General features: G+C 47.0%; 1 protein-coding gene across 1 annotated transcript; it reads right to left on the reverse strand.

Annotated features, from left to right (window-relative positions):
- Nucleotides 1-4,769: 4,769 nt before the first annotated feature.
- Nucleotides 4,770-5,489, reverse strand: LOC124646512. The gene is made up of 2 exons (XM_047186618.1): nt 5,338-5,489; nt 4,770-5,216 (listed from the first exon to the last, which is right to left on the reverse strand). Exons 1-2 carry the CDS (start codon nt 5,411-5,413, stop codon nt 5,023-5,025), a joined length of 270 nt encoding a protein of 89 aa, XP_047042574.1. The 5' UTR covers nt 5,414-5,489; the 3' UTR covers nt 4,770-5,022.
- Between the last annotated feature and the right edge of the window lie 9,711 nt (nt 5,490-15,200).

Here is a 15,200-nt window from a genome sequence, read left to right on the forward strand (position 1 = left end):
ATTAGTATATTGGTCAAATTGCATATCCGCTCATTCAGGCTATATTTCATCCAGATTATTTAGGACATAAACAACTAACGAAACATTGTGACACAAATTTCAAAACACAAAAGCCAATTTGTAGATGAAGTTATGTGTGGACAAAAAAGCTTGCAAGACACACCTTTGCTTCATCTAGTAAAAACCCGAAACCGGCAATTCTAGGAAACATCAGAGAAAAGATTCTAAACAGATTATCGTTGTCCTCAACCTATAAAATCCCAATCAATAGGAAAATTAACACACCTCAGCCATGTGCAAATGAAAAAAATAGGTAGCTTACCACTTTTATTTTGCGGGCCAAAGAGATATATTAATTAAGCAGGAGTATTACAATCAGCCAGGATTGCCTCAGCAATCTGTGGCGGGTAGTTATGTAACCACACCTCGGTTCTCTCCTGCACTTTCCCTAAAGCAAATGGTAAAATAAAATAATACACTACATATAAGTGCCAAAATGGGAAAATATACTACATATATGTACAAAGACATGGTACAAATACATATAGGTAAAAGTTATTTCCCCCGATGAATATAATAATTTAGCCATGAGAGCATTCAATCAAGCTAGCCTTTAAACCATAAGGCTATGTAACAAAAAAGTAGAGGGTTATATAAGCAGCCTCTGTTGTATCACACCCATTAAATATTGAAAAGGAAAAAAATATAAGTTTCAGTGAAAATGAATATCTACACCACTGCATACTGGAGTTGAGAAATAAAACAACCACATAAAGTGGTCCTGGGATAAAATGTGCATGCCCCAAAAGCTCCACATAAATACTTGATTCTTCTCTCCATCTCTTCCCCGCAAAGAGAAATATAAATGAAGGATGTATCAGTAATATGGTGAAAACCTAACTCGAGAATTAATTGAAGGTAGTATCAACACTCGCAATTAGAGGAGTAGCTGCTCACACATGTTATTGTTCCATTCTAAATGCATGGCATACCCCTCTGCACCTGCCTTGCCTTCACACAAAAAATTAGAGAGTAGAAAATCGCTAAACATGGTAGTAGAATGTTTTGCAGATCTGCGCCTTTAACAGAACATGCTCAGACTTTTTTCTCCATAATTTTGCTTGTAAAGTAAAAAAAAAATCCAACAAAAATCCCAACCTCAGAGGAACGGTCAGATCAGTGAGGTGCCTTCCTCTTTGAATGGCAGAACACCATGGTACTTCATGAATTTTAGCCAACCTTAGCTCTTTGCACTTTCAAGAGATAATAACACACTCAGATGAATGCCAGCTGCTAAGCTAAGGAGAGAGGAAAAGAGATGGAACGTAAACAGCTAAAGAAGCCCCTCGTTTGGTTTCTCTCCTTATTCCTTTGTCTGTACATCAATTGAAGGCAAAGAAACCTACAAACAGAAGGCAGTACTGTCAAACACAAGTTCTCTCGGAACGTAGTCTCTAAACAATAATAGCATGTGCAAATATTTCATAGAGTAGAGGGCAGTAAGTGGTGCATGTGTTAGCCCATCAGATCATACCATGAGTTAACTTCTTGATGGCATGTGCTAGGTTATTTTGAGAAGGTGTTCCATTCAAAAGGAGATTGTTATCCATTAGAATGTGCCTTAAATCCCCTCAATAATTATTACTCTGTATTTTGCAACTGCTGCCCTGAAAAGAGAAGCATCAGGATGTCAGATAAATACATAGGGAAGGGGGAGAAACATGCAAGGACAATAATTCAGAGCATGTGTTGTTCCATCAGCTCATGTACAACATAGTTTCACTTACAAGAAACTTCGAATTACATGGCCATCTCATATGAAGTGATTATTATCGTAAAATCAAGACCGACTGTTTTGGGCATGTATTTTCTTCTTAGCTATGTCGGAGCATCTTTAGTACCATGGTAATCAGACCAGTCACAGATGGAGCAAATCATAAATTAAACATTGGGTAACTTACGAAGATGAAGAACTGAGTAGCTTACGAGAAACAACAGTAAAATATCGGATTTGGGATTTGGCCAACCAGTTATTGTTCACATAGATACATTTAAAAGTTATTAAGTCACCTTTCTGAATTTTCCTCCGTATATAGAGAGGAACCTCGATCTTTGTCGACAGAAATGGTGACAGCGCTCCTCCCGTAGGTGCAGCGGCTAGCACTCGGTGTTCCTATAGGCGATGGCAATATAATCTATACAAAACCATTGGAAAATCGGGTAAATGATATGGGAACCAAACTGAAGATAATATTTGTATGTAACTGAATTATTTCAAAGCTCTCCTTTTTTTTTGGCTTGCACACATCTTTAAAATTTAGTCCATAATTCCATGAAATAGTTTAAATGAGGTTGAACTTCATTTTTCACATATTTATCAGAGTAAATGTATTAATACGTACAAATAAATAATTAACTTATTTTAGTGGGCTTCACCAACAACCAAAAGAACAGTCAAAGAAGATGGATGCTCAAGTTTGACAAACCTCGGTCGACGTCGACTTAGTGAGCCATTTAGCATAAGTGATGGAGCTCCACACCATTGGAGATTACCCCCATCGACCTCCTCCTCGTGAGATGTGGAACCAGCAAGCTCGTCCTCGCTGAGCATTCAAACAATCTGCATGAGCTAAATGAAATTAAACATGTAAAAGCCAAATAGACTGGCAGCATTCTAAAACTGTAACTACTTGCCATGTTTGTCAAATATGAAGCAGTTCTTATTTCCTCCTCCTATTTTAATCTGTTAACGTGTGTTAAGTGTCCCGCCTCTCCCTCCCTGTCACCAATCCAGGTTCACCGTTGATAACCTGCAAAATATCCCCCAAATAAACAGTTACATGTCTCATACACATATCATCGAACAGGTTACCTACACAAGATTTCTCTACATCAGAGCACACACAAAGAAGGAGAGAGGAACCTGGAAGAAGAGTTGGAGGAGGGAGAGAGAGGAACGTGGAAGAAGGGGTGGAGGAAGCCTATGATTTTCTTCTCTTCGGCAGGTGCAATCCATGAAGAAGATGGGCCAAAGATAGGGTTGAACAGACTACTGCTGTTGTGGCCGTCCTGCCTCCTCTCGCCTGGTGCTGCCGCTGCCATTCATGCCCATCCTGGCAGCATGGACGAGCAAGTGAGATGGAGTGAGAAGAGGGGCAGATGTGGGGTGGTGGCAGGGAGGCTACCTGGGAGGAGAGAGTGGCTTGGGAGGTGGAGGAGAAGAGGCGAGCTCGAGCACCCGCCGGGCCTTTTCCACCTCGACCCACCCACTTGGTGAGCATTGCCGCTGCCGCATCTGCACTCCGCCCTTCACCTTGCCCCTTTCTCCATATCGCCCTTGCTACAGCATTGGTGACGAAGAAGACTGGAAAACCGCCTCGGCGGACCGTGCTTCACTGGCGGTGCCACCCCCACGTGCTCGCGCCAGGCTTCACTAGCGGCGCCGCTCCCCCGTGCTGCGACGCGCTCCACCTGCGTCGGCTCCACCGGGGGCGCCTCTCTCCCGCGCTCGCGACGCTCTCCACACCTGCGGTGGCTCCATTGGCAGCGACGCTCCTCGGCGCTTGTGACGTGCTCCACCTGCGATGCCGTTGCTCCCGCTCTAACCGGTGGTGCAGGGAGAGAAGGAGCAAGAGGGAAGAGTGGCGTGCGGCGACGACAGGGATGTGGGCGCGAGGAGAGAGGAGGAGAACCAGCGACGCGGTCGGGGATTGGGTAGGGTTTCCCCCGAAAACTGGTTTTGTCTCACGTTACTGAGTTGCGAGGAAAGCCCCAAACTACCCATGCGGGTGGAGTTTTTTCCAACCGAATCAAAGCTCACCCGCAGTCACTGACGAGCGGACCCAACCGAAGGTGGGACCCACCTGCAGACGGGGCGGGTAACAAACGGCCGTTGCATGGGAGAGAAGGAGCAAGAGGGAAGAGTGGCGTGCGGCGACGACAGGGATGTGGGCGCGAGGAGAGACGAGGAGAACCAGCGACGCGGTCGGGGATTGGGTAGGGTTTCCCCCGGAAACTGGTTTTGTCTCACGTTACTGAGTTGCGAGGAAAGCCCAAACTACCCATGCGGGTGGAGTTTTTTCCAACCGAATCAAAGCTCACCCGCAGTCACTGACGAGCGGACCCAACCGAAGGTGGGACCCACGTGCAGACGGGGCGGGTAACAAACGGTCGTTGCATGGGGTTAGCTAGTGGGAGGATTCTGCGGGAAAATGTCCACACGCGCGGAGAGCCAAACAAGACGCTCGGTTCTAGCCAAAATCAACGGCTGAGATGCGCTGATGAGGTGATCCGATGGCCCAGAAGCGCAGATCGCTGTGAGGCCCCCTATGGGGCCATCAATTATACCTTGAAAATGGCCACACGCGCGGAGAGCCAAACAAGACGCTCGGTTCTGGCCAAAATCAACAGCTGAGATGCGCTGATGAGGTGATCCGATGGCCCAGAAGCGCAGATCGCTGTGAGGCCCCTATGGAGGGCATCAATTATACCTTTAGATGCACACAAGGGCATTCCACTTTCACGCGTATGTCGGAAATGGTAACAGACAAACAACATATGGATGGTATCAACCCCATCTACAATCCATGCGAGCAACCAAACCAAATTTGAAAGTCTTTTTTTTTTTGTTTTTTGCATGTGGAGACCTTATTCAGGACCTCCCAAATCCTAAGCTCATGCAGGTTGACAATCTGAAATCGTGTGGTCACCTTTTGCAGTAGTATTTGGCCAGTGAACTGATTTTCATCTTATTAAGTAGAAACACATAATATCACACAACATGTGTTTATTAACGGAGGATACAACAAGCTTACATACAACTTAATTATAGGCCAGCATCGACATAATTCCTCGAGAGAGAAAAGACGATAACGCCGCCGCCGACGGCGTGATACTGATATCGTCGGCACGCACACAGAGCCACACAGGTAGACACGATGACTAGATCTGCTCATCTCGTGGGAGCATTATTTTGGGTGGAATATATGTTACGCCATATTCCGAGCCTCTTTAACCCGTCGATCAGTGCTTGCATGGTCCACCACAGGTGCCGTCGACGGTGCTCTTCATGTCGGCGCAGCGGTACGTCATCTTAGGCTTGGTCGTCACCACGCGGCATTGCGAGCAGCCCTTGGGGCACTTGGGATGGGCGTCGTCGCAGACGTCGACCCCGGAGAAGGACCTGCAGTTGTTGCAGCACTTGGGGAAGAAGTCGGCTGAACGCCATGGCGATAGCATCACATCAGCTAATCAGTAGGCTCAAACGAGGAGAAGGCGATCGAAGAACTTGGGACAGAACGAATGAATAAGCAGCAGCGATCTACGACGGCGGCGTACCGTTCACGTGCGAGAGGATGCCCATGACGAGGATGGCCTGGAGAACGAGGATCGCCACGAGCTTGGTGTTCTTCATCGTTGCTAGCTTCTTCTGAGCTTTTGGATCGTGGAATGATTTGTGTAGTAGGCTGGTCAGGTGATGGGCAAAGCGGCAAAGCAGCTCTATATATAGCGGTGGATCGGTTAAGCGGCATGATTGGCCGCCAGGCTGCGATCGGGTAGGTAGGGAGATAAAGATGTTTGACTCCTTGCTTGGAAAAATTGGACTTGTTTTCCTTTTCTCATAGGCGGCTTGGATTGTTTGGTGTGCTTCCCTCACATCTATTTGGATCAGTGGGTTGGATCGGCCGCGGGAAAAAGACGTTTGTCGAACTCGGCGCTACAGGATTTACAATACTGAACCCTAGTATGGACTATTTACGGTACTTAGGCCATCTCCAACGAGGCAACCCATCTCGCGTCCGTGAGTCCGGATGGATCGCGCCGGACAAAGACGCGGTCCAACGCAACGACACATTCTAAAAGCGGATGGCCGCGGTGTTCGAGACGACCCAAAATCGGTTCAAATCTAAGCCAGATTTGTGTGACCGTGGATGGCACGCGGAGTCCTCCCGCGTCCGCCTGCTCGCATCACGCATGCCAGGAGGAGAAGGAGCGGCACCTCCGCCTCAAGCACGAGGTGGAGCTGCAGGCTACTGCGGCGGAGCAGCGGGAGAAGGAAGCGGTGTGGCTGGCATGCTTGCGCAGGCCAGCCAGCCCTCCGGACCCATGGTCGGCCTAGGAACAGGCCCAGAGGTCACCGTGGCCGAAATCCCCGGCGCTCCGGCGTCTCAGGCCGCAATAGTGCCTTGCCGTCCGGGGGCGGCGTCGTCATCGACTCCGCCGCCGATGACAAGTTCTACTAGGGCTAGGCGGCACGTCGACGGCCACCGCGTCCCAAAACCTAGCTAGGGTTTTATATTTTTTTAGTTATTTAAAAGCCCATATAGGGCTTTCTTTTGTATAAATTTGTCCAAAATAGGGCATATGTTTAATGAAATGTGTTTTACTTATTATTGATTTCCTCTTTTTTGTCTCTTTTTATTTTTCGTGCGTTGGCACGTTGGACGCACCTGGCGACCCAAATAAACTGTCGACCATGTCCGCGTATCCGCACGATCATCCATCCAAACGGTTGCATCCGAACAGCCCAACATGTCTTGTCTAGGTCTTTCCGTTGGAGATGGCCTTAAACCTAGGATAGGCACAACCAACAACATGTAACATAAGAGAACCAACTTGAGATTAGGTGGTTAGGATGGTGATTGTACCCCCAACCCACCAGAGTTTAAACTTCAGGTTTGACATCTGTGTGGCTCATAAAGGCGATATATTCATTCAGTGGGAGACGATGTTTCCGTCGACAGCGATGCGCCTGTGGTGACTTCGTCAATTCAAGATTCAAAGTCTTTCTAAGTTGCTCATAGAGATAGTGTATGTATTCATAGAGATGAGTGTATGCGTGTGTATGTGGACACCTACGTTTGTACTGTATTCCTAGAAAAAATGTAACATAAAGCTGGGGAAATCTGCTTGGTGAAGAGCTCCTGGAACACCGTCTCCGAATATATTTTGCACGCAGCACCTAGAAATGTCAGTATTTCAGAGTGCGGGCACTTGAAAGCATTGCGGCTGAGTCGGTGGATCTGACCGGTCGTCAGAGCCCGCGTGTGCTAGACCACAGACAGAACCCATGTGATGTATGTGGTGGTGTACTGTTCTGTCGGTGTTTCGCTATTTCCTGTTCTTGAACGGGTCCGAGGCACCACGTACTGCGCGTCTACAGGCCGGCTGCTAGTTCACCTGCCTACTGTACCGCCATCACTCTCGTCACCGCTTCCTGCTCTCCACGTCGCAACGCCGACACGGTTTAGTTTAGGCTTATGTGTCAGGAAAATCATATAGCCATATGGTCTGGCGTTCAAATTTATTACGTTTTCAAGCATCATGCGTTATTGATCAGTGTGCTCAAAATTCTCACAAAAATTCTAGCCAATGGACATCAAAAGGTTATTCTCGGGATGGATGGATGATGCTAATCAATACTTATTCCGTAAAGGGAGGTCAATCCAGAACTTTTGTTATGGTGCGCCTTTTGCATACTTATTTGAGTGCCACAAGTCAAAAAGATATTCTAGTACTCAAGCAAGCTAGACTTTGATAACACATTTGATAAGATTGAAGATTCTCAATTTTGGAAAATCTCGGAGCAAGAACCCCAAATGGATTAAATGAATGGATCAGAGATGATATTCTATTTCAGCACATCTTTTTGTGTTTCTAAATAAAGCATCGTGTAAAACTGCAGAAGTGGGAACTGACGGCCCCAAGGACGGTGCATGTATGAGCTTGTTGACGGGCGACAAATGAGTGACAAACACTGCAGAAATCTCAACGCTCGGGGCTCGCTCGGGGATCCTCCATTAGATCCATGTTGTACTCATCATTTGCGAAAAGACGAATTCGAGAAAAAATACCCCCTTCAAAAAAAAATCCCTTCCGTTGTTGAGCTGCAACTCTCAAAAGCTCCAATGTGCAGGCCAAAACGGCATGCAGTTGTAGTATTCCGCCTTTCAAGCGGAGCAAAACGTACCGCTAGATGCCGTCTTGCCCTCGTCTCGCTTGTTATTGTAGTTGTCATCACCTGGATCTACGTACAGGTGGTTGCCGCACTGCACCCGCAACAGCAGCCACAACCAAGTCACCACCAAGGTGTTTTGTGGCTACCATCCCAGTTTCCATGTTCCACCGAGCGCGACGCCGCCTAAGGCACGCCACGCTATACCATAGGTAGTTTGAATGCATATCGGAGCATTCATTTGATCCAACTTTATCTAATTTTATTGCTAATTTTCTTGTGGGATACTCACTAAATTTCCGTAAGTCTTCCATTTCTATTATTCATCAATTGGCAAAGTTACATGAATGTTTGGCCCATCGGGTGGGACAGAAATCAACTATCTCCTTTATGCTTAATAACTTATGCATCTTTTCTCTATTTATGAACCATGTCAATTGAACCACTATGCTATATTTCACTTATCCCCCTTTTTGAGAAGTAAAAATTGTATCTTACATTATATGCCTAAAGATATCTTAATACTCATACAATAATTGTTTTTGTACTTCACGGAGAGATAACTGCCTTCGGAACCATCAAGTATTTCAGAGTCACTATGCATACAATACTGATTATAGTGAAGTGGCGGCCAGATGCAAGGGCGGTGAGCACTCCGCACTCCTCGGACATGGTTTTACCGCACCGACCATGCATGTTTGCCTCTCCAGCACTTTCCAAGAGTCTGCCCCAGCCGGATCTGGTAGACAGGGAGACCAGATCAAAACAATGTGATCTCGGTGGCATCGTGGTTGACTGGCTCGGGAGCGAGGGCTTGTCTTGGGGTTGGCCCATTGATCATCTATATTAGCATGAGGAGCATGCAGTGATCCATTTTTAGATTGTATAGCAACAATTACATCTTAGCCTGATTTCTTGATACATACGAATCTAGATAAAGTTGAGTCAACTAATATGGATCGGAGGAAGTATATAAATATTACATTTTAACATGTTGACAAGTATGGAATGTTAGAAAATCATGTTTAGACGACGATATTATAAACTTCAGGCATGTACTGGGAATGGAAGCAAGCTTAACACAGTTAAGCAATCATGTGAATACACATAAATTAGGACACTTGTTTCAATTCTTATTGTCTATAATAAAAAATTCTATCCCGTGGCAACGCACGGTATCGCAGGTTAATATGATCTGTTAATCACAACACATGTAATTTTTTTTGTTACCGGGTGGTTCTTTTTTTTAGGAACTTGCTTAAGAAGTTCGTGTTTCACTTTCTCTCATCTGGGACAACGCTGTCAGAACATGAAGGAAACCTCTGAAGCGCCACATGGAGATGGACTGCTATTTTCCAGCGAGAAGTCTAAGCTACCGTCGTCCGAATTAGAGTCGCCGGCGCAGGGGACACCGTCAACGGACACGGCAACAGTTGTAGCGCAGAAATCGCGCGCGGGGGGGGGGGCGGTGCAGACCTCTCCACTATCCATGTCGGGGAGCCATGCCTGAGAGGAGAAGGGTCGTCTACGGTGGGTGGGGCAAAGGGCGCGCTGTTGGGGTTGGGCAGCGAGGGTGCTTGAGGTCATGACCAGAGAGGAACATGTGAAGATCATGACACATCGGTAGTTCGGTCATTGCTGATTGGACGGGAGTATATCAGCTGGTTGAGATTATCAGGTAAAATCTTATCTTACATCTAAAATTGTTTTCTCGCACTAACTTTATTCTTCACAATGACATGTTCAGTCATAGTGCCTTTCATGTCTTAGGTACTCCAATAAGGAAGGAGATCAGTGCATGAACGATGAATCCAAAATACGGAATTGTAGTCAGGAAAAAAATGATTGATATGTAGGAGTATTATATTAATGCATCAACACAACGTCTTCAAAGCTTTCGACATTTTATTTTCTCCTAACTTTTCAGAAGAAAGGAAGTGCCCTTTATATTGGATATTAGATAGCCTAAAAATGATAACATTGTTGTGCATACTACATACTTTTGTAGCATTCTTAAATTTTAAAACTTGTCCCGTCCAGTTTCACATGGTGAAGAAGTACAAGTAGGATTGCGCATTGGACATGCAAAAAGAGGAGGTAGGATGGCGCGCCTAACCACGCAACACGTTGTGGATGCGCTAAAGCTGATGGGTCTCTTCGAAAACAGTACTAAAATATATTTTTTCTATGCCTACATGGCAAAAAAAAATTGTTCCCATAGCAACGTACGGTACTTTTGCTAGTAACAAAACCAAAAGTTTCATAACCCCTAGCTAGAACATGTGCCGATCCATTAAGCTTACAAGGGACATGGAAGAAAGGGCAATGAAAGAAAGAGCAGGAAACCAACTCCAACGCCATCTTCTTGATGTCCTGACTCACCACCGCCCCTAGCCACGAACGATCTAGGGTAGATGTATATTGATATAATTCTGACCTTCTTCCCGGGCGAGAGCTAATGCACATCGAACCGCTAGTGCTTCTACTATCTCTGATGTCGTAACCTCATCAAGTATCTTACTGCAAGAAGTCAAAAACTCGCCGCTATGGTTCCTGATCACGACGTCGACTCCCATCTGGTTTGAAGATTTGAACAAAGCTGCATCCACATTGATCCAGACTGTTCCTTCTGGCGGCGGGCTCCATTTAGCTGGTTGTTTAGAATCACGCCTGTGGTTGGAAGCAGAATTAAAAAGATGCATCTCAATCATGCGTACATATGGTACGAACACGATGAAATAGCTCCCGGGCTCATCTGATCATGTTATCTGGTCTGTTGGTTCGCCGCATGGGAATTGTGTCGCCAGGTCCTGTTGAGAAATACTGGACGACAGAAAATAGGGAACACAGTCCAACCATTTCTCACTCATCATTATGATGGTCGCATGGCACCGACGGGTGTGCTTCCCTTGCCGTTTGCGCCTTAACTGCTTTGTGTGTTGGGAATATGCCCTAGAGGCAATCGTGTGTGATGTTATTCCCAATGTATTCATAAAGTTATTAAGTTGTCCTTGTATGAACATATGATATGCATCATTGAATATGTGATTCGATTGTGGAACTGTGTATTCATGTTGTTCATACTAGATTGTCCTTAGTCATCGAAGTTGTGCTTGACACACAACTTAGACTTATGTGTATGTCGGCTGACGACTCGGTTCCACTTGTCATGGGCATGGTGATGCTTGCGACTTACACGGATTCAGCTAAAGAGTTTAGCATGAGTTGGACAGACCCATATTGAGATACAACGAACAAGTCATCATTTGTATGTCTCAATCAATGTAATCCTTAGACTTGAGTTTGTCGCATGATCCGAGTTGTGGATGAACCGGCTTAGGTTCTGTCAAACGTTGTTCCATAACAGGACAATTATAAAGGCAGCGTTCGGGCCGTCTAAGAAGCAAGCTGCGTGACATGGATAACCAAGATGGGATTTTGCCCCTCCAACTAGAGACATATTCTCTGGGCCCTCTCGAGTGATATGATTCGGAAAGCATGGCCATGCACGACTCGATTAAGTGTTAATCGAGGCGATCGACTAAGTGTTAGTCGAGTGAATCACATATCACAAATCGAGAAGAGAGTTGATCTATCATAGGGATGACGATAATTCGCCTATAGCTCGACAAGGTATATCGTGAGGCAAGGGACTCAGACACAAGTCGCATTGGAAAGGCATGTCGTCGTGACACTATGGGACTTGGGAGCCAGCACGTTCTGCTAGGAGCCGCTACCGACTAATCGATTGAGAGTGAGACTCTAATCATGTCCAAGTCGCCATGGGCCTGCGGGGTCACACACTTAAGAGCAAGAGCAAGTGGTTTGGGTTGGACCTGAATCGGACACAGACTGAATTAGTGAAAGTGAGTTGGACTCGCGGTGATTGGAATAAGTGAATTAGTGGTTGGGCCGAAATCGTTGATTAAGCCCACTATCACTCCACAAGTGTTGTGGAGCGAGAGCCCACTATCACTCTCTATATAAGTGGGGCGTAGGGTGCCCAGAGGCCAGACGGTTAGACCAGTCCATGCGTTGGAACCCTAGCCCCCATTCAGTCCAGCCACCGTACTGGACCTAGAAGTCCACCGCCGCGCTCCTCCTCGTACGTGTGGATACCGGCAGAGGCGTTGTATTCAGCGCTTCCACGATCGCGGGATTGGATCGGGTCGTGGGACGATCGGATCATCTACATTGCCCTGACGCACTTCATCAAGTTTCCGCACCTGCGCGTCTAGTGTTAATCATCGTGGCCTTCTACCTCGGCTAGATCTTGGGAGTTCTGCGTTAGGTTAATTTTTGTTTATCACCTCGCGGCCCAGCACTGTGAGGGCTAGCTTTCTGGTCTGCATGTCTAGAATGCCAAGGCCAATGGGAATGTTTCTGGGTTTGCCTAAAAGAAAAGTCTGACGCTCAGAGCATAGGAGCATCTCGAGTCGTGTCCCCCAAAGATTTTTGGTGCCTGGCGGACTTTTAACCGGCCCAGTCGCGTGCCCCAAAGGTCCTTTTTGCTCGGTGTGGCACAATACGGTGTCGGACGCCTCGAGGCCATCCCCGCTCCACAGGGGGCGCTTCGGGCACGCCGGATAGAATGAGAAGCGAGGCGGGGACTGGCGGGACTAGCGGGCCCGATACGTCATTGAGACACGAACGAAGCGCAACAACTTTGCCTTAATGGCTACGGAGGGGACATGCGAGACGTCCCTTTGGTGTTGTGCCTCCCCGACGCGTCTCTACGCCTCCACCACGAGTCGCCGCCGTTCGCACGCCAACACTTGTTCCCGCGCTTTCTTCTTGCAGCTTCTCACCTCTTCCCACCCTTTCTTCCCACCTCTTCTCGCGTCGCCGCCGCCTATAAAAGGCCGCCTTCGCTCAATGGACGTCACCACAGCCGCCAGCATCCCTTTATCCATCGCAAAACATGCCTCGTCTCCTGCACACCACCTTTGCAATGATGAGCCGCGCCGGAGGCGGTCAGTTGCCTCCACCACCGTCTCCACCTCCATCTCCACCACCACCACTAGTGCAGTTCGAAGTTGACTCGGAGCTGGCGGACAAGGAGGAGTGGGAGGCGGCGGTGCAAGTGGCTGCCATAAATGCGTTTGACGCCGCCGCAGCGGAAGAGACGCGCCTCCACCAGAGGGAGGATATGGGCGAGCAGCGGCGTGCGGAGGAGCTGCAGTAGCAGCAGCGTGCGCAGGATATGGAGCAGCGGCGGCGCGTGTAGAAGCTGCGACAGTGACTGTGGGAGCTCCAGCATCGGCAGCGGCGGAAGGAGCTGGAGCAGCAACTGCGGGAGGAGGCGGCGGCCGCAGAATTGGCGGCCTGGGAGGCGGAAGCGACGGCGGTGGAAGTGGAGGACGAGGACGAGAAGGAGGAAGACGGTGACAATGACATTGACTGGTTCAACGACTGGTAGACCCGGAGGAGCAGGCAGCGCAGCAGCGACCGATCGTCAAGTCCTTCGAGTAAAAAGACCACACTTAGTGTAAGACCATGAAGTAAAATTAGACACTGCTTATTGGTACCTGAAAAATCTGAGCTGCAACTCTCTCTTAAAAAAAGAACCGAACCTTGTCTACGTCCCATACACTGTGGTTATCATCAATGAGAAAATCCACCATTGCTACCTCTGGTAGAGGAGCCAGAGGTCGAAGAAGCTCCATATTAACTACAGTAATCCATTTGTTAATTAAAACTTTTGTACTTTTCCCATCTCCGATGCCCCATTGGAGACCCTGCATCAACAATTCCTTCCTAAACAGAATACTACGCCAAGTGTACGAGGAGGATCTTGGCCTCGTAGCATGCCAGAAGTCACTTTTAGGGAAGTATTTGCTTCAACACTCGAGCACATAATGAAGAGGCCAGGGTTCCGTGAGCAACCTCCATCACTGGCGAGCTAATATGGCTTGATTAAATAGAACGAGGTCATGGAAGCCAAGACCCCTTAGACCTTTTGGTGCAGATAGCTAGTCCCAAGAGCGCCAATGCAGTTCTTCTTGCCTTCTTCCACACCCCACCAGAAATCAGCGGTTGATCTTCTCATTTGATCACATGTGGATGTTGGGACCTTTTATAACAACGAAGAGTCCAGAAGGACCCAGGGCCACCGCTTATGTATTGATTGTTGGAGATATGCCCAAGATGCAATAATAAAATAGTTATTATTATATCTTTGTGTTTATGATAAATGTTTGCATCCCATGCTATAATTGTATTAACCGGAAACATTTATAGTTGTGTATTTTGTAAACATAAAAGAGTTCCTAGTAAGCCTCTTGTTAAACTAGCTTGTTGACTAATAGATGATCATAGTTTCATGATATTGGATGTTATTAATAACAAGATCATATCATTAGGTGAATAATGTGATGGACATACACCCATAGTAAGCATAGCATATGATCAAGTCATTAAGTTCCTTTTGCTTCAAGCTTTAAGATACATAGTAACCTAATCCTTCGACCATGAGAACATGTTAATCACCTACACCGAATGGATGCTTTGATGACATCCAACAATACTTCGTAAATGGGTAGTTATAAAGGTGGCATTAAGTGTTTGGAAAGTATAGGTTGAAGCACATGGATCAATAGTGAGATTTGTCCATCCAAATGGCAGATAGATATACTATGGGCCCTCTCGGTGGATTGTCATCCAATTTGATATGGGCATGAAGGCCGATGTGCAGCCCAATTTCAGGACTCCACCAGCCTAGTTATCTTATTTTATGTAATGGGCATATATGGGCCAATTAGGGTTTTTAATAAGTCGAGTTAGTTTTGGTTTGGGCATGTCCAAACCAAGTTAGGCAAGCCCACAAGGGCTTGGCCGGCCACCCCCTCATATAAGGGCTAGCACGGCTAGGGTTTATGGTTAGACAAGTTTAGGTTAAAACTATTGCGTGTGTTCATGTGTATCATCCCTCCGGGGGTACGGCGCTGCCGTTTATCTAGTCGTAATAAGATCCGCTGCGAAGGTTCTTGTGTTCATCAAGGATTGTCTAGCTCAGGTTTGAGGCGTATCGTTCATCGATCCGTGCTGGTGTCCCTCTTTTCCAGGCTGCGTTCATCACGTTGTTGGGAGATTCTATCTACCCGGGTTCTCGCTATGAAAGATCGGGCAACACCCTAGGAGGATCTGCTGGGATCCCCTTATCATGTGGTATCAGAGGATCAAATTGACTTGATTCCCGGCGCCTCGCTTCCCAATAGGGTGCCATACAGGATGAATCCCGAAGAAA

This window comes from Lolium rigidum, chromosome 4 (assembly GCF_022539505.1).
Source record: "Lolium rigidum isolate FL_2022 chromosome 4, APGP_CSIRO_Lrig_0.1, whole genome shotgun sequence".
Lineage (NCBI taxonomy): Eukaryota > Viridiplantae > Streptophyta > Magnoliopsida > Poales > Poaceae > Lolium > Lolium rigidum.